Raw genomic sequence first — 24,502 nt, 5'->3', positions numbered from 1 at the left:
TCAAATTGTTTGGAAAAGATTAGAAAGGCATGGCTTCATTGGAAGAGGTGTGTCACTGGAGAGAGGCTTTCCAAAGATTCCTGCCATTCCCAATGGGCCTCTGTTTCCTACTTGTGACCAAGATGTGAGTTCTCAGCTGTTCGTGTTGCTATGCCTTTGTTCTATCACCATGGACTCTAACCTTCTGAAACCATGAGCCCAATGAAATACTTTCTAAGTTGCCTTGGTCATGGTGTTTTATCACAGCAACAGAAAAGGAGCAGAGACATTGCCCGTGTGTCCTGTGGAGTCACCTCCTTCCTTAGCTGCTGTCTCCCCTATGCCCCCTATCAGAATTCTGTCTTGCATTTCAGCTGCCCACCATCAGGAAGCACTGGGGGCTTCTGAGGAGGTCTAGATAAGGGACCCTGTGTTGTCCACATACCCCTTTCTCAGTCAAAATTCTATAACTGGTTCCTTCTCACTATCTCCCTAAGTGGATGCCACTTTCAGGGATTTAAGGGTTCTGTCAATCCTAGGCAAGGGTACCTCTACCCAGTCAACTGTTACAAACAGAACAAAAACATTACTGACAACCCTCCTACCCCACCCCACCCCAACCCCCCACACTCCAATCACTTTTCCTTTTGTGTTTGGGTAGAACCCAACATCATCTCTTTGAAGTCAGGAATCAGTTTCCATAACAACCATACCTTTTGTTGTGCCCTATGTTGGCAGTGCTGTTAAGATGGAATGGACGGCTCTGCATCTTCCCCTCACCACCCAACCGCTTGAGTCCCATTTTCACCCACTGCCACAGCCTGATGTGAGCTGTTTGCATGGACTGAACCTAACAGGAGTTGGACCTTTTTCACTTTCAAATTCAAACATCTGTAGGAAAAAGCAAATACTTTTCTTCCTACGCAGGAGTCATTTAGAAACACAGCAATGTATTTTAAAGTTCAAGCAATGAATAGATCTGAAAGAGGAAGGACATGTGAATGGCTGAATGGAGAACAACCAAGCTGTAGCAACAGCCGGGAGACTGACACCAAGGTCAATGGCACAAAGTCTAAGTGGGGAGCAATGAAGGTAGAATGTAAGTCACATGAGCTCTCCGAGACTCGGCAACGCCTCTGTAAAGGACAGAGATGGGGAGAAGGTAAGTCACGTGAGCTCTCCGAGCCTCGGCAACGCCTCTGTAAAGGACAGAGACTGGGATGCCATGTGGGATTGTGTGAGAAAAAAAAAGACTTAAATACTTATTATAGTGCTTAGCACGCAGTAGAAATTCACACAACAATCATATTGTCAGTGAGGCAAAGGAGAACAGAAAGGGGTCATGATTATATAAACAAGTGTCTACAGTATCAGAAGTGGCTTTTGCCCTTTGCAGGGTGAGGGTAACAGTATGGAGAGCAGGTAGTTAGGGGATTTCTTTATTAATCTGTGTATGTGTGCTTGCATATGTATGAGCTTGTGTGTGCTTGTATATGTGTGGCATGTGTGTGTGTGTGTGTGTGTGTGTGTGTGTGTGCGTGCGCGCCTGTGCATGAGTATATGTGGGCATACCATGGTGTGCATATAGAAGTCAGGGGACAAGCATGAGGTACTGGTTCACACCTTTTTACCTTGTTAGAGACAGAAATCTCTTCACAGATCCCAAAGCCCGGTTAGCTGGACCATTAGCTTCCATGGATTCTTTTATCTCTGCCTCCCATTTCCAGATAAGGGATGCTGGGATTTCAGATGCTTTTACATGTGTTTTGAAGATTCAAATTCAAGTCATCTAGCTTGTGAGCAAGCAACTTCACCCAGGGGCTCATCTGTCTAGCCCTTGTGGGTTCTCTTAGCAATCTTTCCTTCCTAAGCCATTATTCCATGTCTAGAGCTACAGGAAGGCATCTATTTATTTCTATTTCTGAGGCCCGAGAGAGTAAGCCTAGGAGATCTCTAGCCCCTCTTCATCTCTAAGGATAGCTGTATATAAGCATCTATAATTTTGAAACAGAAGCAAATATATATATGGACTGACCACTGAAGAATATATTCCGTGTCCTGGAGTATTTCAATTCTTTCTATGAGCAAGAAAAACAAGAACAAAAGTTCTCATAGCAATTCATTGCTGCAGTGACAAGCAAAAGAAAAATTTATACTTTTACCAACAAATCGGCATGTCTATTTTTCAACAAGGTCCTTCCCTACTCCCTCAGGAGCCCATGATTCCCAGCAATTTTCCATAATTAATGTCTTCAAACCTCTTGCTTTCCCCCCATCCATTTTAAAATATGTTCTTTGTTTGTAACAGGGTCTCACTACAAGGTCCAGGCTGCTTAAACCTACAGCTGGCCTTTTATTCCCGTCCTTCTGCCTCAGCTTCCCACGTGCTGCCATTGCAGGCACACCTGGCCCTCAAGCTTTTATCTTGATAAAAGTATTCACACATTTAGAACACCATTTTTTTCCTGTGTAGGGCTGTGGAATGAACCAAAGGCCTTGCACACACCAGACAAGTCACCTTCTTTTTTTCCTTTATTTTTAGACAAGATCTTGCTAAGTTGCCTAAGCTAGCCTTGAACTCACTCTATAGGTAGACCCTAAATTTGTAATTCTCCTGCCTTAGCCTCCTTATCAGGTGGAAGTACAGGGCTATGTCACCAGGCCCAACTATATTTTTAAATATCACTTAGACCACAGGTCTCCAGAAGCCTTCCTAAGTAAGACCTTCTAGAGTGGTGATATACTTTTTTTGGCCCTAGGGATTGAATTCAGGGCCTAACACATACCAGGCAGGTGCTCTACCACTGAGCTACATCCTCTGTCTCTTTTTCTTTTCTTCTTAAAATATTTGTATTACTTTTAGCTATATATATATGCATGTCTGTCTGTATGTAGGTGTGTGCACTTGAGTGCTCACAGAGGTCCCTGGAAGGAGGACCATCACTGGTTCCCACTGTGTCTTGCTCTGCGATGGTCACTAGTCTCATCAACGTCCCAGAGACACTGGGAGAATGGATATCAACCTGCTCCCAGGTGGAAAAGGAAACAAGTTCCGGAGGAAACATAACAGGCTCTACTGCAATAGTACCAAGAATAGATGGATGGGGCAGGCATGATGACACACGCCTTTCATTTCAACACTTAGGAGGCAGAGGCAAGTGGATCTCAGTGAGTAGAAGGCCAGGCTGGTCTACATGGTGAGTTCCAGGCTAGCCAAAAAGGATACCATACAATGTTAGGTATGGAGCAGGAAAACAAGGGAGCTGCTGGATGCCAGAAACCAACCCCTGCAGGAACTGACACGGGGTTGGTTACCTGCAGGGGCAACTTCCCATGTTCTCCCTCAGCTGAATTCAGCACGTCCTTCTCTGCAAATGGCTGGTCAGTAAATGCTTCCTACTTTGCAGTCCACATAGCACCTGCCGAGCCACATACCCTTGCTGTTCAGGTGCAAACATGTTCATTGACACTACGGAAAAACAAAGCAATGGACATTGCTATTGTGATGGCCAACCTTGGTTGTCAATCTGACTACATCTGGAATCAAGTAAAATAGAAGCTGTTGGGTGGTCCTGTGAGGGACTTTCTTGGCCAAATTATTTGAAGCGGTAAAGCCCACCTTGCCTGGGCAGCACCTTCTGGTGACAGCCCAGACTAAAGGAGAAGGGAGCAACTTGCTCAGGATTCCAGCATAGACTGAAGATCAGCAGCTCTCCAGGAATCCTCGAGGTTTTCAACACCAGATTGGGACTGTGGAGACATCGGCTGGCCTCATACCAGAATCTCCACCTCTCCACTGTGAGATAGTCATCACTGGGCTACCCTCATTGTATAAGACAATCTAATAATTCCCTTTTAAGATATATATTCTTTATATCAGTTTCTGTTCCTTTAGGGAATCTGACTAATACTAATACAAATGTGCTTTAGAAAACTTTTATTTATATATAGGCAGGAAGTGGTAATTGACAGATCCCTGTGTCACAGCATGGCTTCTCATCATCTCCCCGGAGAGTATGTCTCCAGCATGAGACATCTGAGGCATGTGGAGACCATTATCGCAGTGGTCTTGATTTCTTCATACCCCCCTGTATCCCTGTGCTGGGGTCAGGAGCACTGTCCAGGCCAGACTGTGTGTCCCAGTTTAATCAGTGGAGCAATATTAAATGAATACAAGGAGAACAAGGCTCATCCTCTTGCTGTTTCTAGATCTTAACACGCACCAGCATTGGCATTAGCTCACACCCGTCTGAGACATCCCCATTTCTCAGTGAGTGCGGCCCAGCAGCCAGCACTGACAATGGCCACAGGTCACCTAAGAACAGCTGGTCCTTGAACTTCCCACCAGGTAACTACGGTCCCGTAAGTGACATCAGAGGGCCTCAAAGAAGATCTGCCAAGCTGAGCCCAGCCCACTTTGCTAAGCTAAATGCACAATCATTCCAATCAACCAAATGTTATGTGATTTTTTTTTCCACAGCAAAAGAATAAAATACATTCCGTGGGAAGTTCATCGACCTCTACAGATACAACATGAGAAGCAAAGAGGTATATTTACAGGAATGGTTAAACAAAAACAGACAGAAAGTATACATTCTTAAATATATGTATTTTCCATTTCAAAGATCTTGCCACCACCAGTAGGGATGAGCCCCTGTTCTTCCAGTGACTGATCCCCTGTCCCTACCTGAGCAGACCTCTTTGTAGGTGGGATTGCGTGTGTAGCCTCCTGCAAACCCCACTTGGGTTGAATACACTCCTTTCAAGAGCCAGAACTTGCGCTCAGCTCCCCAGAAGCAGCCCATGCCTGCAAGTACAAAACACAAAGAAAGCATGTATCCAAATTAAGTCGGTCACTGTGTGTCACCAGGGCTGCTAGTCAAATGAAGAAGCTGTTCCTGTTATTTGATGATCAAAATGGCCTGAGACTGTCTTATACGACAAGGTTTTAGTGCCAACAAGATGGCTCAGCAGGTAAAACTTGCTGTGGGACCCTGATGGCTGGAGTTTTAAGTCCAGAGACACAATAGCTGGATGCAGTGCCTCACGTCTGTCATCCCAGGACTCTTGTGGCAAAATGGTGGTGGGGTGAGGACCTGAGAATCACCCTGAAGCACGTGCAGAAATAACAAGAGGCTTCAACAGATAGAAGAAGACAATCAGTTCCTAGGAGTTGTCCTCCTATGTCTGCATGCAAGCATGCACACATGTAAACGAAAATGAACAGACATTTTAAACTTCCTTAAAATAATTTAAAGATTATTTGCATAGAATATCTGTTTATTCTCACACTATAAAAACATGGAAAACCCTGGAGTAGTAAAAATACACTTTTCCCAACAACATAGTAAAAGGGTAACTATTTTAAGGATATTTATGCATTTGCTTCATAAGTTAATACAAATTTATGTGATCATCAGCTTCAGGATCACTGTTACACAGTTATGTAAGGCTCTATTGATTGAAATGGGGAAACACACAAGATCAATAAAGACTGAGGCAGTTATTGCCAATTAACAATTTCATAGATATGTTCGGTTTTAATAAAAGTAACAATAAATTTGCAAGTGATGAAGCAAGGCTCACCGAAAGTAAAATTTTCTGAGTTCTGTTACTGAGCATGAGTAAGGGGTCTGAGGTGGGGGTGGGGCGGCCAAGAAGTCACAATCAACAAAGCCACTATCACCTTATTTACACCAGTTACTAGATCCCTTTGTCATCTGATAAAAACTAAGCCCCCCTCCTCCAAACATACACACACACACACACATCATAAGGCCTACAGCGAACACACAGGGCTTCCACCCTCTACAGGAGTTCCCTGACTGCTCAGTACACCTGCTGTTCTCTGGCCTACTTCCCCATAGAGAGACTGCTCCCTCTCTAAAGTTTTATATGCCTTTTAAAAGCCATATTGGATTTTATTGATTACTTTTCTGTTGCTGTGATAAATTATGGCCAAACACAACTTAAGGAAGAGTCCATTTTGGCTTACAGTTCCAAAGAGTGATGTGTCAGTAATGCTGGGGACAGGAAGCTGAGAGATTATATTTCAACCATACACAAGAAGACCAAAAGAACTGGAAGTGGGGTGAGGCTACAAACCCTTAAAGCCCTCCCCCAGAGATGGACCTCCTCCAGCAAGGGTGTACCTCGAAAAAGTTCTGTAACTTCCACAAACAGCACCATGCACTGAAGACCAAATGGTCAAATAATGAAGCCTATGGAAAAGTAAGTGAAATACTTACTTTTTATCCAAATCACCATACTGAGTTCTAGGTAAGATAAGAGTGGATAAGCTAGCACAAGCCTCCAGCTCACACAGTCTACACTAGCACAAGCCTCCAGCTCACACAGTCTACACTAGCACAAGCCTCCAGCTTACAGTCTACACTAGCACGTGCCTCCGGCTCACACAGTCTACACTACCACGTGCCTCCGGCTCACACAGTCTACACTAGCTGGACTTGTGATGGGACTCTAAGAACAAATTTATCACATTCTTGACATTTGTCAGTATTGTACTCCTAAAAAATTCACAGCAACATAGCCACTAAAAAAGGATGGTGGACAGAAAGTTCTACCATATTCAGAAATGTTCTACTTGCTAAAATGGGATAAGAAATCTAACAAAAATAGGTTAATAGCTTTCAATGGTGATAAATCAAAATAATAAAATCCGATGCAGTAAAAATTACCATTATGTTGATAGTACAGCATGTATATGATTATATCATAATTATCTACAGCTAAATTAAAAGGGAAAACACAATTATATGCATGATTTTATTATAACCATAAAGAAATAACCATACCAAAACAGACTGGAGAGAAATATACTCAAGTCGTAACCATGGTTCTATCAGAGTGAAATGTGTGAAAAAGACTGTTTTATTTTTCAGAATTTTCTGTCCTTGGTGTGGCAGCTCACACCTGTAATCCCAGCACAGGGAAGGCTTGGATTTCATCAAGTTCAAGGCCAGCATTAGCTACAGAGCAAGACCCTATGCTCAAAAAACATTTTTTGGGGGGGGTTGTAGATTACTATTCATTTAAAAGTGACAAACTTTTTTTTTCAAAGTAGAACATGTAAAGACAGCAGAAGCATATATGTTTTTTGAGCTGCCCACTGTAATACCATCTTTCCTGCTGCCAAGTGAATTGTTTGCTGGTAGTAAATATAACAAATGCACTGAGCACCTTTAAAACCGAGTGCCCTGTTTCTATAACAAAGGCGCCACGGACAAGCCGGTTCTCTTGCAGAGTCTGGGCTGAGCAGAGACAAAAGGCTGGAGAAGCAAAAGGAGCCAAGCAGCGCCCTGAGGTGCAGAGAGCTGTAGGCATCGCCTGTGGAGGGTGCAGGGAGAAAGCAGCGCTGCCCTGCATGCTGACCGGAGGTGATGGCGCAAGGGTGCTGTGGACTCCCACAGTCGGAGTCCATCCTCCACGACCTTTCCTGGCGGCCCAGCTGGTCCATGCTGTCCAGGCCACCCATCTGTATGGTACAGTGGCCCTCCTTTATCTGTGGCTTCACTTTCTGGCCAACAATCATTTATCTAAAAATATATTATTCAGTAGGAATGTCCAGAAATAACCATTTCCTGGCTTTTAAATTGTGCCCCACCTTGTGCAGTGTGATTTCACTTCACTCCATTCTTTCCAGTAAGTACAGGAGCCGTCTCCTGTCCGGCATGTCCACATGTCTACGCTCCCCACCCATTAGTGACATTGCCACTGCAGGTATCAGATCCACTGCGACAGTATTTCAGTGCAAACATTGCCACTTGTGTACCTTAGCGAAGGCCTCAAAGTGTGAGCGGGATAAGCACAGGAGTTCTAATACACTGACTAGAAGCCACAGAATGGACGCACAGTGTCCTGTTACTTCAGGCAGCCGTGAAGGATCTTGAGGCATTCCCCACAGAAAAGGAGTTGACTGTTCTATAAGCTTTTAAAACTTAACATGTATCTGGAAGTAGACAAGCTGTGGAGGTTTGAATGAGATGTCCCCATGGTCTCAGGCATTTGAGACCTAGGTGGTGGAGCTGTTTGGTGAAGCTTAGGAGATGTGGGGTTGTTAGAGGACGCATAGCACTAGAGGTAAGGTTTTTTTTAAGACTCACATTATTCCCAGTTTTCTGTCTTGTGCTTGACATTCAAGCAGTGAGCCCCGAGCTGCTGCTGCCAGCATCTGATCCTGTCCCCTGCTGCTCTCTGCTCCACCATCATGGTCATGAAGTTTATCATAAGAATAGAAAAATGACTAATATAGTAGTTGATACCAGGAATAGGTTATTGTGGCCATGCCATTTCTAGAGAGGTAGAGAAAATGTTGGGATTTGGGATTAGAAAACTGGTTGAGAATAGTAAGCCATCCTGGCCTTAATGGGCTATGCTGGTGGAAGGCTTAGAAGACAGTAGTTCTGAGAGTCATGTAGACTGAGAGTCATGCGAGTCCAGCTCAAGGGATTTCAAAGGGGAGCCAGAGTTCATTCTTGTGATATACTGGCAAAGAATATGGCTATCTGGTTTTATCCAAGAACTTGCCTGAGTAATGTACTAATTTCCTTGTTGGGGGAGGTCTCAAGATATCCGACTATTGACTCTCACATGGTTGTTAGTAATCACTACTATGAAGATCTACCTTGAAAAAGAGCAGGTCAGACAATAAGATACAGTTTAAGAAAAAGAGCACCAGGCATCTTAATGTTCCAGCCAAGGCTTGCAGACAAGGGGGTTAAGAGAGGCCTGATCTGTATTGGAATAAAGGGAAGGGTGTCCTCAAGGCAAGACCTCATCCAAGTCAGCTTCCAGCTCTTACAAAGGAAGGGGCTAAAGTGTGTTTCTGCTTTTAAAAATCAACGACAAAAGGAAAATGTTGATTCAAGGGGGCCAGGCTCCATCCCAAGCAGGCAGGCAAACTTGGCAGCATTGTCTACATGTTTCTGGCTTTTGAGACATGAGGGATACACAGCGTGTTGTAGAATCTCCCTCCATGGTTAAGGAGAGCTGCTGAGGCCAGGCATATGGCAGGGGAATCCCTACATGGAGGCCCTGAAAGGTTCCTATATGAAGCTGTGAAAGTGAGCCTGGATTGCCTTAAAGACCCAAGATGTTAGAGACGCCAGAGTCATGGGGCTATCTGCCAAAGAGAGCTGCAGACAGCGAGTGGAACCAACCCCAAGAGTGTCTGCTGCAGGCAGCAAAGCTAGAAGGGTGGAGCCATCTAAGCCTTTTGACACTGGATATGGAGCTACAGGAATTTGCCCTGCAAAAGTCCATATTGCTTTGGTCAAATATTTTCTCACTGTGCCCCCATTTCTCCTTTTGGAATGGTAACGTGCATTTTATGCCACTATATGTTAGAAGCATTAATTTGCTTTTTTATCTTACAGGGGTTTACAATTAAGAGATGGATGGACTTGACTGTCAGAAGAGATTTTGAACTTAGGCTTTTAAACAACGTTGATATTGTGAAAGACTGGGGGACTTTTGAAGTTGGACTAAACGTATTATAAGATGGCCTTGAGAATATGGGAGTCAGGGAGTAAATGTGGTGGTTTGAATACGTGGTCCCCAGCTCCATCCGTCCCCAGCTGTTTGGGGAGGTTTAGAAGGCATGAGGGACTCTCACCCTTCTGGAACCATATGCTCAAATAAACCTTTTCTTCTATAGGTTACTTTCTATAGGTTTTATCACAGCAATAGAAAAGTAACTAGTAATTATGACAAAAACATCAACTGCAAGTCAAAAGTCAATTTCCTAATATTTACTAGGGAACAAGCAAGAACCCCTGGCAAGGAGGATAGCCAGGCTTCAGTTAGACAATGTCCCCTGAGGAGGCACATGTGCCAGAAGTAAGTGGGGAGTGAAAATGATGATTGAGGTTAATGAATCCAGTTTAATAAAGATACTCTATTTCTTGGTTTTGAGTATGTGTAGTTGTGCATGTGCGTTCAAACAAGAAAGCTAAGTTACTCTTCATTTTAGTTCCTAAACTATCTGGAAGTCAATTTTGTGTGTAAGGTAGGGATTCAATTTAACTTTATTTTTAAGTACAAAGATCCCAAAGCAATAGTTACTTACTAAATAGTACACACACACACACACACACACACCACACACATCAATAGGTAAGGTTTTTTTCCTTCAGGAATCTCTGTTATATTCTATTCATCTATCTGTCCTCACATCCATACTATACTCTTGTTCATTCGTGTATTCAGTTACTATTTATGCAGTGTCTGCTAGATGCCAGGAAGTGGCCTAAGCACTTGGAGTACAGGAACTAAGAAACAGTCACGACCTTACCCTTTTTTAGGGTATAGATTTCAGTGGATAAATACAAAGAAACACAGAAATCAATAAACAAATGATACAGAGAGAAGTACAAAAAAAGAATTTTAAAAAGTAAGAAGAATAGAGCGAGCGATATGAGAGAGAGCAGGAGTGGAGAGGGCGGGTTAACAGTACTCAATGTGGGCCCTAAAGAGATGCTGACTTCAAACAGATGCCAGCCACAGCAGTGTGGAGATCGCTCAGCCCTCTGCCTGACGTCTCATGTACCAGCAATGAGTCTGTCACACAGAAAGAAACCGTGTGTCTGAGTGAGGGGAAAGATGGCATAGGTGCCCATGGAAGTGAGGCCAACCAGGCCTCAGATTGGCCCTGACAGATAATGCAAGGACTTGGAATTTTATCTGAAAGAGATGGGCAGATGCTGGTGAGTGCTGATCATGGGAGGCATGAGGATTCTCCCGCTGTTCTCTATGTAGGACCAGACAGACTCAGGGTATGGATAGGAAGATGGTTGTCAGGTGGGAGATTCTGATAGTGGAGGACCAGTCATTGGCAGAAACAGTCAGGAGCCATGATTAGACTCTGGAATATACACATATATATTCCATATGTATATATTCTATATATAACATGTACATACATATATGTATTTGTGTAGCTTGACTGTGTACATGTACATATGTGTGTCCATGTGTATAAGGCCAAATGTTGACATCAAGTCTTCCTCAATTGCTCCTCACCTTGGTTCCCTGAGACGGGGTCTCTCACTGAGCCTGGAGTTCCTGGTTGGGCTAAGCTGGCTGGCCGAGGAGTACTAGAGATCCACCAACCTCTGCCTCTGCCCAGCACTAGGGTTAGAGATGTGAACCACCACACCCAACTTTTATGTGGATTCTGATGATATGAACTCGGGTCTCATGATTGCAAGACAAGCACTTTACTGACTGAGCATCTCCCCAGGCCCTGGAATATATCTTAAAGACAGAGTTCAAAAGATGTCCTGGCAATAGGGAAGCCGGTGAGAGAAAGAGTGAGCTAGAGCTAAGTCTCAAATCACTGGTTTGCGTGGAGAGCCCTGAAGGGAGTCCAAATGTACTGGCAAAGATCAGGAGTTCTAACCGCCTTCTTCTAATGAGCCCTGATACCTGACAGTGAATCCTCTTACCTTGCTCCTCAAAGTCTTCTTTGCTATTCTGACCCTTTAGTATTCCCAATTTGGTTCAATATCAGCTTGTCAAGTTCCATAAAAATACCCTTTTAAGATTTTGACTAGAACTACATTGAATTTATAGATTAATTTAAAAGTATTTGGCATGTTAATAATACCTAATCTTTCTATCAATGAGTCTAATTTCACTTTTCATTTCTGCAAATTTTCTTGGATAGACTTTGACACCACGATACCGTTTCCACACAAGCCGACATGTTTCCATTTGACATTGTTCTATGTGCCCTGAGTCGTGTTGTTCTTATAAATACTATGTTCTCCTATTACATGTTCTTATTGCTTCCTCCTAGAGGAAAGAAATTTCACTGATTTCAGTAGACTTCCTCTAGACTCAGAGAACTCTAAGGAGTCTTATTACTTCTACTAGCTTGTCTCCAGGTTCACATTGATTCTACAAGATGGGAGTTTCATAGCTTTCCCCCTCACTGGCACCACTGCACAAGGCTGAGTAAGAAGGGTGACATAAAACGACCTCCCATACCTAACCATGAAGTTATCTCCAAACTGACAACTGCTTGCTAAGGAAAAGTCATTGTTTTCCCAAAGGCGTCTCACTGGTTATATAAACCCCACTTAGGCATAGGTCCCATGCCCGGCAGTAAATGGCCAACACAAACACACTCAGTGGTGTCTTTGTAGATGTATTTATTTATTGTCTTGTATTACTTTGTTTGATGATTTTTATCCCCCTGGCCTTGTGCTTGTGTGCTATGGGTCTTGTTTTTGTGTGTATGCACATCTGTACTTATGGGTGTACGTGTGTTTCTTGTGCTTTTTCTCTTTAAAAAAAAATCTGTTTTTTTTTTTCATTCACCTGCTTGTTTTCTAACGAGAAAAAAGGAAGGTATGGAGCTGGTTGGGTGGGGAAGAGATGGGAGGTGAAACTGTGATCAGAATATGTTGTATACACTTTCATTAAAAAAAAATGAAAAGACCCTTATCTCATACATCTTACTGAGAATGCCTTATTAGACTGCAGAGAACATATGAGCATTATGTGCATGCAATTTTCAGAAGTCAGAAGAGGACATGGGAGCCAGTGGAACTTGAGTTACAGATGGTTGCAATAGGTGCTAGGAACTGAATCTAGGTCCTCTGCATGAGTGTCAAGGGCTGTTAACTACAAAGCCATCTCTCTAGCCCCCATTTTATTCCCTTCCAACACATGGATTAATTAAGAGTATGCAGTTAAAAATGTGAGGTTGTTAATTGTTCTTTTAATCTTTATTTCTAACTTAATTGCATTGGGTTAGAAACTGGATTTTACTATATCCTGTTACAACTTATCAATTGTAACAGTTTTTCCAAGTGATCCACATGCACTTGAAAACTATAAACATTTTTAGTTTCCTTGGTGTTGCTGAACAATAGCAACTTAGAAGAGGGAGGGGTTTATTTCAGCTTATACTTCCAGATAAAGCCCATTACTGAGGAAAGCCAATACAAGAACTTGAAGCAGAAACCACAAAGAAATGCTACCTACTGGCTCAATCCCAGACCCATGCTTACCTAGCTTTCTTAGAGACCCCAGGACTTGTTGCCCAGAGAATGATACCACCCACAGTGGGCTGGACTCCCCCATATCAGTCAACAACCAAGGCAATCCTTCATAGACATGCCCAAAGGCCAATATTATCTAGGAAATCTCTCAATTAAACCCTTCTCAGGTGACTCTAGGCTGTTTCAAGTTGACAGTTAAAGCCAACTAGAGCATTTATGACTTGGGTACAGTGTTTTCCAGACAGTTATGTGCAAGCTTGGGACATTATAAGTTAAACCATTTGGGCCCATTCAATGTTCTGGCAGATTAAGCTCTCTGAAATAGCCTCTTATACCTCATGCTTGCTTTCGTTCTGTTAGTTTTTATATAATTGTAGGCTGTGTTGTTAGCATCTCCGAGTCCCTTGCTGTTTCACCTTCTTGGCACTGTGCCTTTGTTTACTGTCTCTATTGAATGCTATTAAAAGACTTGTTCTTAAAATTATTTTTACTAATAATACTGTCCTCCAGTTATCTTTATATATATATATATATATATATATATATATATATATATATATATATATGGCATATCTTTTCCAATTCTTTGTTTTTAATTCTTCCATATGTCTTTGTTTTAGGTATGCATCTTGCAAGCAGCATATAACAGTATTTGAAAACTTGTTATCTTTTATTAGTGGTGTTAATATATTTATTCTTGCTATTTTAAACTATTTACAGAGCCTTGTTTTCTGTTTATGACCCTTCTTTGTTTTCTGTGATAGTATTCTACTTTGGGTTCTTTTTTTATGTTCACTCCCCTTGCCTTGCTCATTTGAAGGCAAAAAATAAATAATTATTTTAAACGTACACTTCATTTCCATGTTTCTCTAACACATCTGGTGTAACAGTATCCCAGCTAATGCTGAGTTTTTCAACACACATATGGATACACACACACATACACAAACATGTACACACACATACATACACACACACATACACATACACACAAGCACATGCATGCACACATATATGTATGTGAGGATACACACATGTATTGCAGACACCCTCATCCACAGTGAGAGCTACTTCTCCCATCACCTTCAATCTCTGGAGAATCGTGACACTCTATGGTTCAGCTCCAGTCACCACTCAACACAAGTATCCCTTCAGTGGCCTCTTGGGAGCCAAAACTTTCCAAAGCCTAATGCTTCACATGTTCACCCCCACTCTGTCACCTCCGTGCTGTCACAGGTTGGGTCTCTGTCACCCTGAGCCTGAGCAGAATGATGGTATCAAATAGGGGCACAGCGGCGGGCTTCTGGCTTGCAGAATGAGGTCTTGGAGTCTCCATTTATCATCTAGAAGTCAGCTGACAGTAACACTGTGAACATTTGATTTGGCTACCAAGTGACACTAGCTCTGTAGTGACACGAGGTATACTGAATCCCATTCTCTGGTCTCTGCCTTCCCTGGAGCTGTGACTTTAACTCTAATACCAGCAAGGAAATGAAATTATTCCTACAGTCAATAGACAGCCCGATGCCCTTTTCTTTATATGACAAGAGGAGAGGAGAGGAGAGGAGAGGAGAGGAGAGGAGAGGGGAGGGGAGGGGATGGGAGGGGAGGGGAGGGGAGGGGAGGGGAGGGGAGGGGAGGGGAAAGGAGGAGAGGGGAGGGGAGGGGAAGGGAGGAGAGGGGAGGGGAGGGGAGGGGAAGGGAGGAGAGGGGAGGGGAGGGGAGGGGAAGGGAGGAGAGGGGAGGGGAGGGGAAGGGAGGAGAGGGGAGGGGAGGGGAGGGGAAGGAAGGAGAGGGGAGGGGAGGGGAGGGGAGGGGAGGGGAGGGAGGAGATGAGAGGAAAGGAGAAGAGAAAAGGAAGGAAGGAAGGGAGGGAGGGAGGGAGAGAGGGAGGGGGGAGGGAGAGAGGAAGGAAGGAAGGAAGGAAGGAAGGAAGGAAGGAAGGAAGGAAGGAAGGAAGGAAGGAAGGAAGGAAGGAAGGAGAGAAGGAGGGAAGGAGGGAAGGAGGGAAGGAGGGAAGGAGGGAAGGAGGGAAGGAGGGAGGGAATTGGTTTCTCTCCCAAACCCTGTGAGAAGACAAAGTAGTACTTGAAGGAGGAGGAGATGGGAGTTAAGATTGTTGAGGTCACTTGTACAAGGATGGAAGCAAGGCAGGGTGGGATTCAGGCCAGGCGTGCATGGAATTAAAAGTTGCTGTTCCCTCTCCTATAGCCACCCGAGACACAACCTCAGAGACACTGGACTCACCGCTAAGCATCCTTCCAGTGAACAAGACACAGCTTCTGAACTGCAAGTCTCTGCAGAGAGTTCAGCATCACCCACTAGATAAGCACAGCCTGTGAACCCTGTGTAGTTTATTACACGAATCCCTTTCCTTGGGAGACATGAACAATATCCATTCCCTCCTCTCATGATCCCAGCAGCAAACTAAACTAAAACTGCACCATTTGCACCCTGGGGACCAAGGAGTTTACTGGGCTTCCTTTCAGAACACTGGTGAGGGGTCACTAGCTGAAAAGCACACACAGCCCTTCTAAAGGACCCCTTTATCAGCTAACTCCCCTGACCCTATATACTCTTCACACCTGGAGGGGGCTGCCTGCCATTACAGCAGAACTACATACAGATGGCTGGAGGGTGGTTGCAGTCTTGGGTGAAGGCCTAACAACCCTCCCCAGCCTCCACTTCTCTAAGGGAACATCAATCAATGGCCCAATCCTGATGGACTTTTTCAAGCCGGGACAGCTGATCTGAAGCAGATAGTGGCTGCTTGCGGGACAAGACTATACAACTGAATCGCATGGTCAGTGCTTATCAGTGACCATCGACTGGAGTAGACACTGTATGAAGCACATCTCCAAGGCCATCCTCCTTAAAGGGACAGACTGACACCCAAATGAGATCTCCCACCAGGGCACAGAGGGATATGCAAATCCAGTCACAATGGGCAGTGCAGATCTTTGTTCTGAAGGTGAACTAGGCAGGGACAGGGACAGTAGTAACTCTGTGGGTCCTTGTGACAGAAACTGGTCAAGGCGCTGCTGATCCAAGGAAGGAAAGGACAGGAAAGAAAGAGCCTGAAGACAGCTTTGATGGAATTAATTATTCCCTTTGTTCTCCCGAATGACTTTAGTTTTACACATTGTGTTAAAAGACTCAGTGAGATGCCCTCCTTACCACAACCCTTACTTGAAACTACAAAATTTAAAAACACTTTTTGCTAATTAGAGATGCCATACAGCAAGTAGGAGCTGATTGATATTTTTAATATTTGATGATGACTAATTGCTTTCTGTCCACATCCGTTCCTAATGCTGCTTGAACCTGATAAAGCATTCTCTTCAGGCTCCCCTCTGATTGCACACGTGTGGATGTGTGCATGCACGGATATGTGTGTGCCTGTACTACTCAGCCTCAGCATCAGGATTAAGCACTTCTGGGTTCTCCCCACTTCCCCTAGCACACACACACACATACACACACACACACACACACACACACACACACACACACTTTAAGAATCAGAACCCCATGGCTGGAAAGACTCTGCCTCTAATCTAGCTTAAGTGCCTTGTGAATGTTCAAAACTCCTTATACATCCTGGCAATCAATTGTCTAGAAAAAGCTTAAAGAAGCCCAGTTCTCCTCAGTAAATCTAACAACAGCTGGAAAACTCTTCCTCCATTAAACCAAAGAGCTTCTGCCCCTCTAGTCCTCTCCTTTGAGGCCACAAAGACCAAAGTCAGCCTCCCCTCCTTATGACAACCTGCTGACTCACTGACCATATGACAGCAGCCCTGAGAGCTTGCTGAAGCTCCCCTATGCCATGCTGATTCCAAGTCTTCACAGTCGCATCTCACCAGACACCTCTGCGTCCAAGGCCATCTGCTTTCCTCACGATGCACCCCAGTGAGTCTGTGGCCTTTAAAAAGACAGGAGACCCACAGATGCTTCCCCAGGGATGGTGTGAGGAGGCCCTGCATTCCCCTGAACAGAATGCCCCAGGCACATGGGAGCCTGCCTGGCTCTGCCACCAGACACAACACATATCCAGGTGGCTGAAGAGCCAGTGGCTTCAAGTTGTGCTAGAGGATAGCAATGGATTTGACAAACACAGACTTTCAATTCTGAGGATGCAAAAGGACCCCCTGGGGGGAGGGTGGCAGAGGGGGTAGACAGGGTGCCCACAGAACCTGACAAGTTTGCTCAGCAGCTGGCTAGGCCAAAAATGAGCCCAGAGAAACCAGAACCAGCATTCACTGTGGCAAAGAGCATCCTTGACTCTTCTGTTCCCCAGATGTATCTGTCACGGGCTCTGCACTCTACAAGGTACTAACAAGTTGGTTTTCTCTTTGATAGAGGGTAGAAGATCTAGGGAATGTCAACGAACAAATAGCCATGACATTTGCAATGGATGCCAGTTACCACAGAGGGATGCACTCAGCTCCAGCTCTCTCCTAAGAGAGAGTTCAGGGCATATGGAGGTGGGGAAGAAGCCCCAGATGGAGACATTTTCCCGAAAGCTTCCCAAAGCCATCTGCAGCCACTGCCTGCCCCTCTGTTAGCCTTCTTGAAAAGCAGTGAAATGGCAGAAGACAACCGGGGTCAGCATAAACGGCTCTCCTTCTCTCAGAAGAAGAGAGGACAGATGGCAGGGTCAGTGCAAAGCCACTCCTCTTAGTGCACAGGTGGCAAGACGGAGGCAGGAACAAGACAGCTGACAAGCCGAGTGTTTGCATGGGGCTGAGCAGTATCAGTGTGAGCGAGCCCACATGACCTGGTCAGGCACCATTTTGCTCTAGAAAGATGGTTTAAAAAATCAAAAGTGCTAAGTCTCTGCTGCTAGCTTAGCCCACGGGGCATGCCAGGAATCCACGCTCAGGGCTCCACAAGCAGCCACATAACTTGGTATTGCAGTGTGTGCTTCCCCCTGAGTCACCCACACCCCCTGCGCCATGTGCTGTGCAGCCATTTTCACTCTATTTCTTCCTAATGACATTTCCTAGTTTTCAGTATTTTCCCTGCCAAAATATTCCTCTTACAGCAGTGAGTGCTTGGTATTCAGTAAGGGGTTAATAAATGTATGTTAAATTCAGTAAAGCTACAGGGCATGAAAGCAGCACACAGAACCCGTGGGGTTTCCATATACTATGAGTGACCTAGATTTAAGACATCCTGCTCAACAAGAGCCACAAAAATAGCTAGGAATAAATTTAACCAAGAAACTAACTGAACTACAGAATGAAAACTATAAAACACTGAGAAAAAAATTGAAATAGACATCAAAAAGCAAAAAGATTATCCCAGGCTGCCATATTGGGAGAATTAATACTGGTATAAAGTTTCAACCTAGGCAAAGTGACTGACAAGCTCAATGTAATCCTAACCAAAACAACAATGACAGTCTCCACGGAAACAAAGAAAGCAATCCTAAAATCATACCAAAACAAACAAACAAACAACAAAACCAAAACAAAACTTCAATCAAAACAAACCTGAGGAACAAGATTTTTAAAAAGTTGCAGGCACCATAATACCAAATTTGAAAATGCATTATGAAGAACACTAATCAAAACAGGTTGACCCTCCCATAACATCAGACACATGGGTCAATGGACCAGGGCAAAGTAGCCCAAGATAACTCTGCACAGTAACAGCCAAATGAACTTTGAGCAAAGGCCCCAGGAGCATGAGGGAAGACGGAGCAATCTGTCAATAAATAATGGTGAGAAAGTAGATAGCCATGAAAGCAGCACCCTGAAGGAAAAGCCGCTCAAAGAGAGAGGGTTAGAGATAAGTCCAAAATGGAAACCACAACATTGCTATTAGGAAACACAGGGACACTTCAGGACATTGACATGAGCAACCAATTTTTGAAAAAGATCTCCAAAGCACAAACAAAAGCAGAAAGAGATAAATGAGGTTATATCAAAATAAACTGCTTCTGAAGAGCAACTGTGTGAAGAGACAGCCTGCACAATGGCATACATGTTTGCAAAGTATCCCTTTTCTGATAAGGGATTGGCAATTAGAGTAAATACAGCGCTCAAATGACTCAATAGTAGATAAGGATGATGATGTAATAATGATGGTGATAATGATCATGATAGTGGTGATGATCTTTAAATGGGCAATTTATCTAAGTGGACATTTCTCAAAAGAAGACATACAAGGCCAGGCCGTATATGAAAACATGGCCAACCTTATTAGCTATTAGGAAAATTGCAAATGAAAACCATAATGAGATATCATCTTACTGTAGCTAGAATGCTAAGATCAAGAAGACCAAAAGTATTGATGACCATGTAGAGAACAACAGTCTTGTCTACAGTGTTAAGAGTGTGGGGTGCAGAGATGGTTCAGTGAGTGGAAGAGCTTGCTGCACAACCACGAGGACCAGGGTTCTGATCCCAGCACCCACATAAATAAAAACAGTAACTACACATACACACATACACACCATACACACATACACACATACACACATACACACACACACATACACACACACACACACACACACACATACACACACACACACCTATAACTGTAGTGCTAGGTGTTGGAGACAGGAGGATCATTGAGTCCTGCTGGCCACTGGTGGAGCTAAAAAAAAAAAAATGGAGAGCTCCAGGTTCAGTGAGAGACAGCCAAGGAAATAAGGCAGAGAGAGATGGAGGAGACCAGATACCCTTAGCTGGCAGCTGCACACTTGTACACATGCATAACTCCCAATTCATATCCCCAACAAACACAGAATAGAAGTTAGTACAAGCATCAGTAGAACACAATATGATGGATCCTCAAGGATCCAACAATTCCACCACTGGGTCTTCCCCAAAGGAATGAATGTGCCAAAGGGATGTCTATGTTCCTGTATCCATTGGAGGACTGCTCAGGCAACCAAGAGATAGAATTAGCCAGTGTCCATGGTGGCTTACTGAATAAAGGAAATGTGCTGTGTATGTTTATATACCCCCTAAGCAGAATACTACTTAGCCATGAAAATAACAAAATCTGACACCTGGAGCAATAGCTCAAGGGTTAAGGGCACTGGTTCAATGCCCAGCACCCACACGACAGCTCACAACTGTCTGTGACTCAAGTTCCAGAGGATCTGATGACCTCTCTGACCTCCTCTGGCATCAAGCACGCACATGATGCACAGGCACACAAGCGAGCAAAACATCTATATACATATGATAAATACATCTAAAGTTAAATTCAAACTAAAGGAGAAAGGGGTTCTGTAATTTACAATGACACAAAGAAGCATGTGTTACATGAGACAGGGCAGTGTGGTATATTTTACATTGATGAGCTGCCATGCACTGTTTGACATGGACTCTGGGAATGAGGTCGCCCTTGTCTCTGACACAAACACGGTACATCAAGTGTGCTCCAACACTCCCTATCCTGGAACAAACTGGGTCCTGGCCGTATAGCAGCGAGGATGTAGAATAGCAAACAGCTAAGGATGTCACAACGTTGTGTCCTTGATCTCTGAGTGGAGCAATAGCAGGCTGAAAATGCTCTCTACTGGGGATTAGCAAATTGCCATGTATGTTTAATCTGTGTGTGTGTTCACATGTGTGTGCATGTGTGTGGACATATGAGAACAATACTGGGTGTCATTCCTTCAGTACTATGTATTTTGTATCTTGAGACAAGGTCTCTCATTAGCCTAATGCTCAACAACCAAGCTTAGGCTTGCTGACCTCGAGCCACAGGGATCCACCAGCCTCCACCACCTGAGAAGTGGGCTTCTTCCATGTGTGTGTCACCGCCTCAGTGTTCTTTCCATAGTGCTGGGAATTGAACTCGGACCTTATACTTGTAAAGCAAGAACTTTACTAACTGAGCTATCTCTCTAGACTCCTCCCACATTTATTAATCTTTTCAAAACTATTATTATTAATTTATCTTTTCAAATAAAACTGAATATAATTATAGTACACACTGTACTAACTCATGTATCCACTGTGGAGTACTTAAATCAAGCTAATAAACATAACTTCCCATGAATTTGTCATTTTGAGGGACTGAGTAAGCCCACCTAAAATCCACTCTCTAATAATTTTCTGGTGTCTGTCACATCAACTACAGTCAAGATGTGACTATTTTTGTATCAGAGTGACATTTGACATTCTTTGACAATCTTTTGACAAAAAGAATTTGAAATTCTTTGACAATTTTTTGGCAATCCAAGCCTCAGGCCCTGGCACCCACTATTCCATTCTCTGCCTATGTGAGCTCGCCTTTTCTACACTCCTCAGGTGAGAAGATGGCCTCGTCTTTCTGTGCCTGATTTACCAACTGAGTGTGGTGCCCTTCATACTCCTCCATGTTCCACGGATGATGGAGGTAGCGTCCTTCTGTGTTACTTCTGAGCCCTGCTGCATTTTCTTTTCCCATTCGCCCACTGACAGGCTTTTGGGTTGACACCTTGGCTGTTGTGGAGAAAGTGTTGGCAGAGATGTGGGCAAACAGCACGTGTGCTTTACTGGAGCCTGTGAAGGGCCAGCTACTCCAGAAGACAGAATGGCAGTGCGTACCAAACTTCGAGGAACCCCCATCAGAGTATTCTGTCCTGGGCAGAGTCACCAGGACAACAGTGTCAAGGACTCAAGGAGCTCAGAACACTTGTGTTCATCCAACATTGCTGAAAGCAGCAAAAGGTGCCTGTGGATGGCTGAATGGATAAATATGCCACACTCTATACATACAATCATATATATACATATATATATACACATATATATATATACATGCACACCTATGCACATACATACATACATACATACATACATACATACATACATACTCAGCATATTACTATTACTCAGCATAGCCAGGAAGAGATATAACATACACTAGAATGTGGTTGGATTGTGGGACATTCTGTTGTGTGAAACAAGCCAGTCACAAATGAAAATTGCTTGACTCCATATTTAGACACCCAGAGCAGTCAGACTGATGATGACAGAAGGCAGGATAGGAACCATCAGATGCTATGGAAAGTGGGTTGGGGACAGGTGTTTAACAGCCACAGAACTTCAGCTTGTGGTTACAGAATGCTAAAGACTCGTAACAATATGAATGAATTTACCAACACTAAATTGAATGCTTAAAACTGTTAGAACAGTAAGTTTCCTATACATTATTTTAACAATCAACTAAATTATATCATACAAGTGATCTTCATGTTGCTGTTAGTAAAGACCAAGCTAATTTCATGCTGAGTTTAATATACTACAAATTTATAAATATGGCTTATACTTCTAATCTGCATAATTCTTTTTTAATTTTATCACTTTTACTAATTTATGTGTACATGTATACAGGGAAGCGGGCACACAGGTGCCACAACATACATGTAGAGATCATAGGACAATTTGAAGGAGCTGGTTCTCTTTTAACCATATGGGTCCCAGGGATTGAACTCTGGTCCCCAGGTTTAGCAGCAAGTACCTTTACCCACTGTGCCATCTTGCCAGCCCCTATTTTTCTTTGATCTAGCAGACTTCAAATGTATGTTGCTTCACTGTGCCTTGTATATATTTTCATGTGTTTTACAGTCGAGTCCAAGTTAAATAGCTGAGGAGAATAAGAGCAAGAGAAAGAATGTCATTTTTATATTACCTGTACTTGACCCACGGTACTCAGGTTTTCTTCAGTCGTACCAGCCGGGGGCTTCAGGTTCAGCTCTGTGGTAGCATGCTCTCCAGGCATATACAAAGCCCTGGGTTTGATCGTCAGTGCTCAAAAATAAAATGCTAGCTTGGTTCACTGAGGCTGAATAGCCAATTCTGGTTTTGTGGTTGTCTACATCTGCTTACTCTCTGTGAAATGTGAGTGTGGAGAGAAACAAAGGAAACACGACTGAGTGTGAAACAGTAGAACTGCAAGCGCTCCCCAGCCTGGCTTGGGGGGCCGTGTTTGCACGCTTTCTTGGAAATTTGAGCAATGTCTGCCACATTTATAAAATAAATTTATCCTTTTCCTATTTAAAAAAAATGAAGAGAGCCAGCCTGTTGGACGGGGTCAGGATAGAGGGAAGAGGATGACATTCATAACCAGCTGGCGGCAGAGCTGAGACCCGCAGCCCTTTTCGGGGTATGGCCTGGACCAATCCAGGCCAGTATGGAGGGCCTTGTAGAAAGCTCAGTTCTGGGACCTTGGTGATGGGAAGTCAGTTCTCAGAACACCAGGCTACTGCTCTCAATGTCCTGGGGACAAAGGTCTTGTCTGGCATATGAAGGAGGGATGCAGGAACTAATGGAGCTGATGGAAGCTGAGGTCACTCTCCAGGACCTTGGCAGGGAGGGGTGGCCCAGCAGCCCCTCTAGTGAGCCAAGGAGCAGTGCTGTGGGGATCTCATGCCCACCCTGGCCCCGAGGCATTCCGCACAACAGTGTGCCATCAGTCCAGGCTGCCCTCCCCTCCCTCCATCTGACAAACTGTACATAAAGGCCAGGAGCCTCATTCAGCAGCACCCTAGGTTTCTGTCGCACAATTCTACCGAGAGTCCCCAAGTCTTCCTGGACCTCTCCCCAGCTGTTCTATTGGGAGGGCTTACCTTTTGGATCTTTTGTGGGGAAGGGGTCTCCAGTCAGGGTTTCTCTATATAGCCCTAGCCATCCTGGAATTTTCTCTATAGACCAGGCTGGCCTTGAACTGACAGAGATCAACCTGCCTCTGCCTGCCTAGTGCTGAGAGTAGATGTGTGCTACCATCTTGCACCCTTGGGCTGTTCTGCACACCGCAAATAACTAGAGTTAGTATAAAAGTGATGCCTAAACCAATAAAGTGTTGCTGTGGTAAAAGTCATCTTACTCCCGCCCAGGAGCATCCTTCAAGTACAGACAATTACCACCTGAACTCCACTTAACCACACCCTACCAGGATGTCCCACCAAAAGCCCACAGGCCTATGGTAGATATAGCAACAGCACATTCAAAAATTCTAAAAATTACTCAGATTTTTTTTCAACTTGTCTGTGTGGTTCTTGTACATAAACTCTGTAGATGACAACATTGTATTGCAGTAGAAAAGACGGAAATTCCTGCGAGAATCATGTCTCTTCTCCCCATTACAGACAAGCTTCCTTCTCTCTCAAAACAACATGGTGACCCTTCCTCAGTCACACCACAAGCTAATGTTCAAAAGCCTCCATGTCCCATCCCTCTGTCATCAGGACTGTCTGCATCCAGGAATAAAATGGAACACGAGAAAAAGATACAACCGCCCCCCCCAAAAAAAACTTGCCTTAAATATATCTCCAAAGCTAGGGATGTAGATGGGAGAGTTTTTGCCTAGCAAGCAGGAAGCCCTGGGCTCCATCTTTAGTATAAAGAGGACTCGGTCATACATGCCTAGAAGCTTAGCACTAAGAAGCTGGAGATACAAGGATCATGACTTTGAGGTCATCCTTAGAGCCTAGCCACTTAGTGAGTTCAAAGCCAATCTGGAATATATGAGATCCTGTCTTAAAA

At 44.0% G+C, this 24,502-nt stretch overlaps 1 protein-coding gene across 4 annotated transcripts in view; it reads right to left on the bottom strand.

Moving 5' to 3' along the window:
• Msra (methionine sulfoxide reductase A) overlaps positions 1–24,502 on the bottom strand; it is a 317,918-nt gene that overhangs the window by 156,476 nt on the left and 136,940 nt on the right. For 3 of the 4 annotated variants that reach the window (XM_052191213.1, XM_052191211.1, XM_052191210.1), the window contains one exon: positions 4,667–4,786. The exons of the other annotated variant lie outside the window; for it this stretch is intronic. In XM_052191213.1, the coding sequence (XP_052047173.1) occupies positions 4,667–4,786 (120 nt within the window). The remainder of the gene's footprint in view (positions 1–4,666; positions 4,787–24,502) is intronic. 4 annotated transcript variants of the gene reach the window in all.

Source organism: Apodemus sylvaticus, chromosome 8 (assembly GCF_947179515.1).
Source record: "Apodemus sylvaticus chromosome 8, mApoSyl1.1, whole genome shotgun sequence".
NCBI classification, from domain to species: domain Eukaryota; kingdom Metazoa; phylum Chordata; class Mammalia; order Rodentia; family Muridae; genus Apodemus; species Apodemus sylvaticus.
Note: the sequence above shows the minus strand (reverse complement) of the source record. Positions and strands in the feature narration are given on the sequence as shown.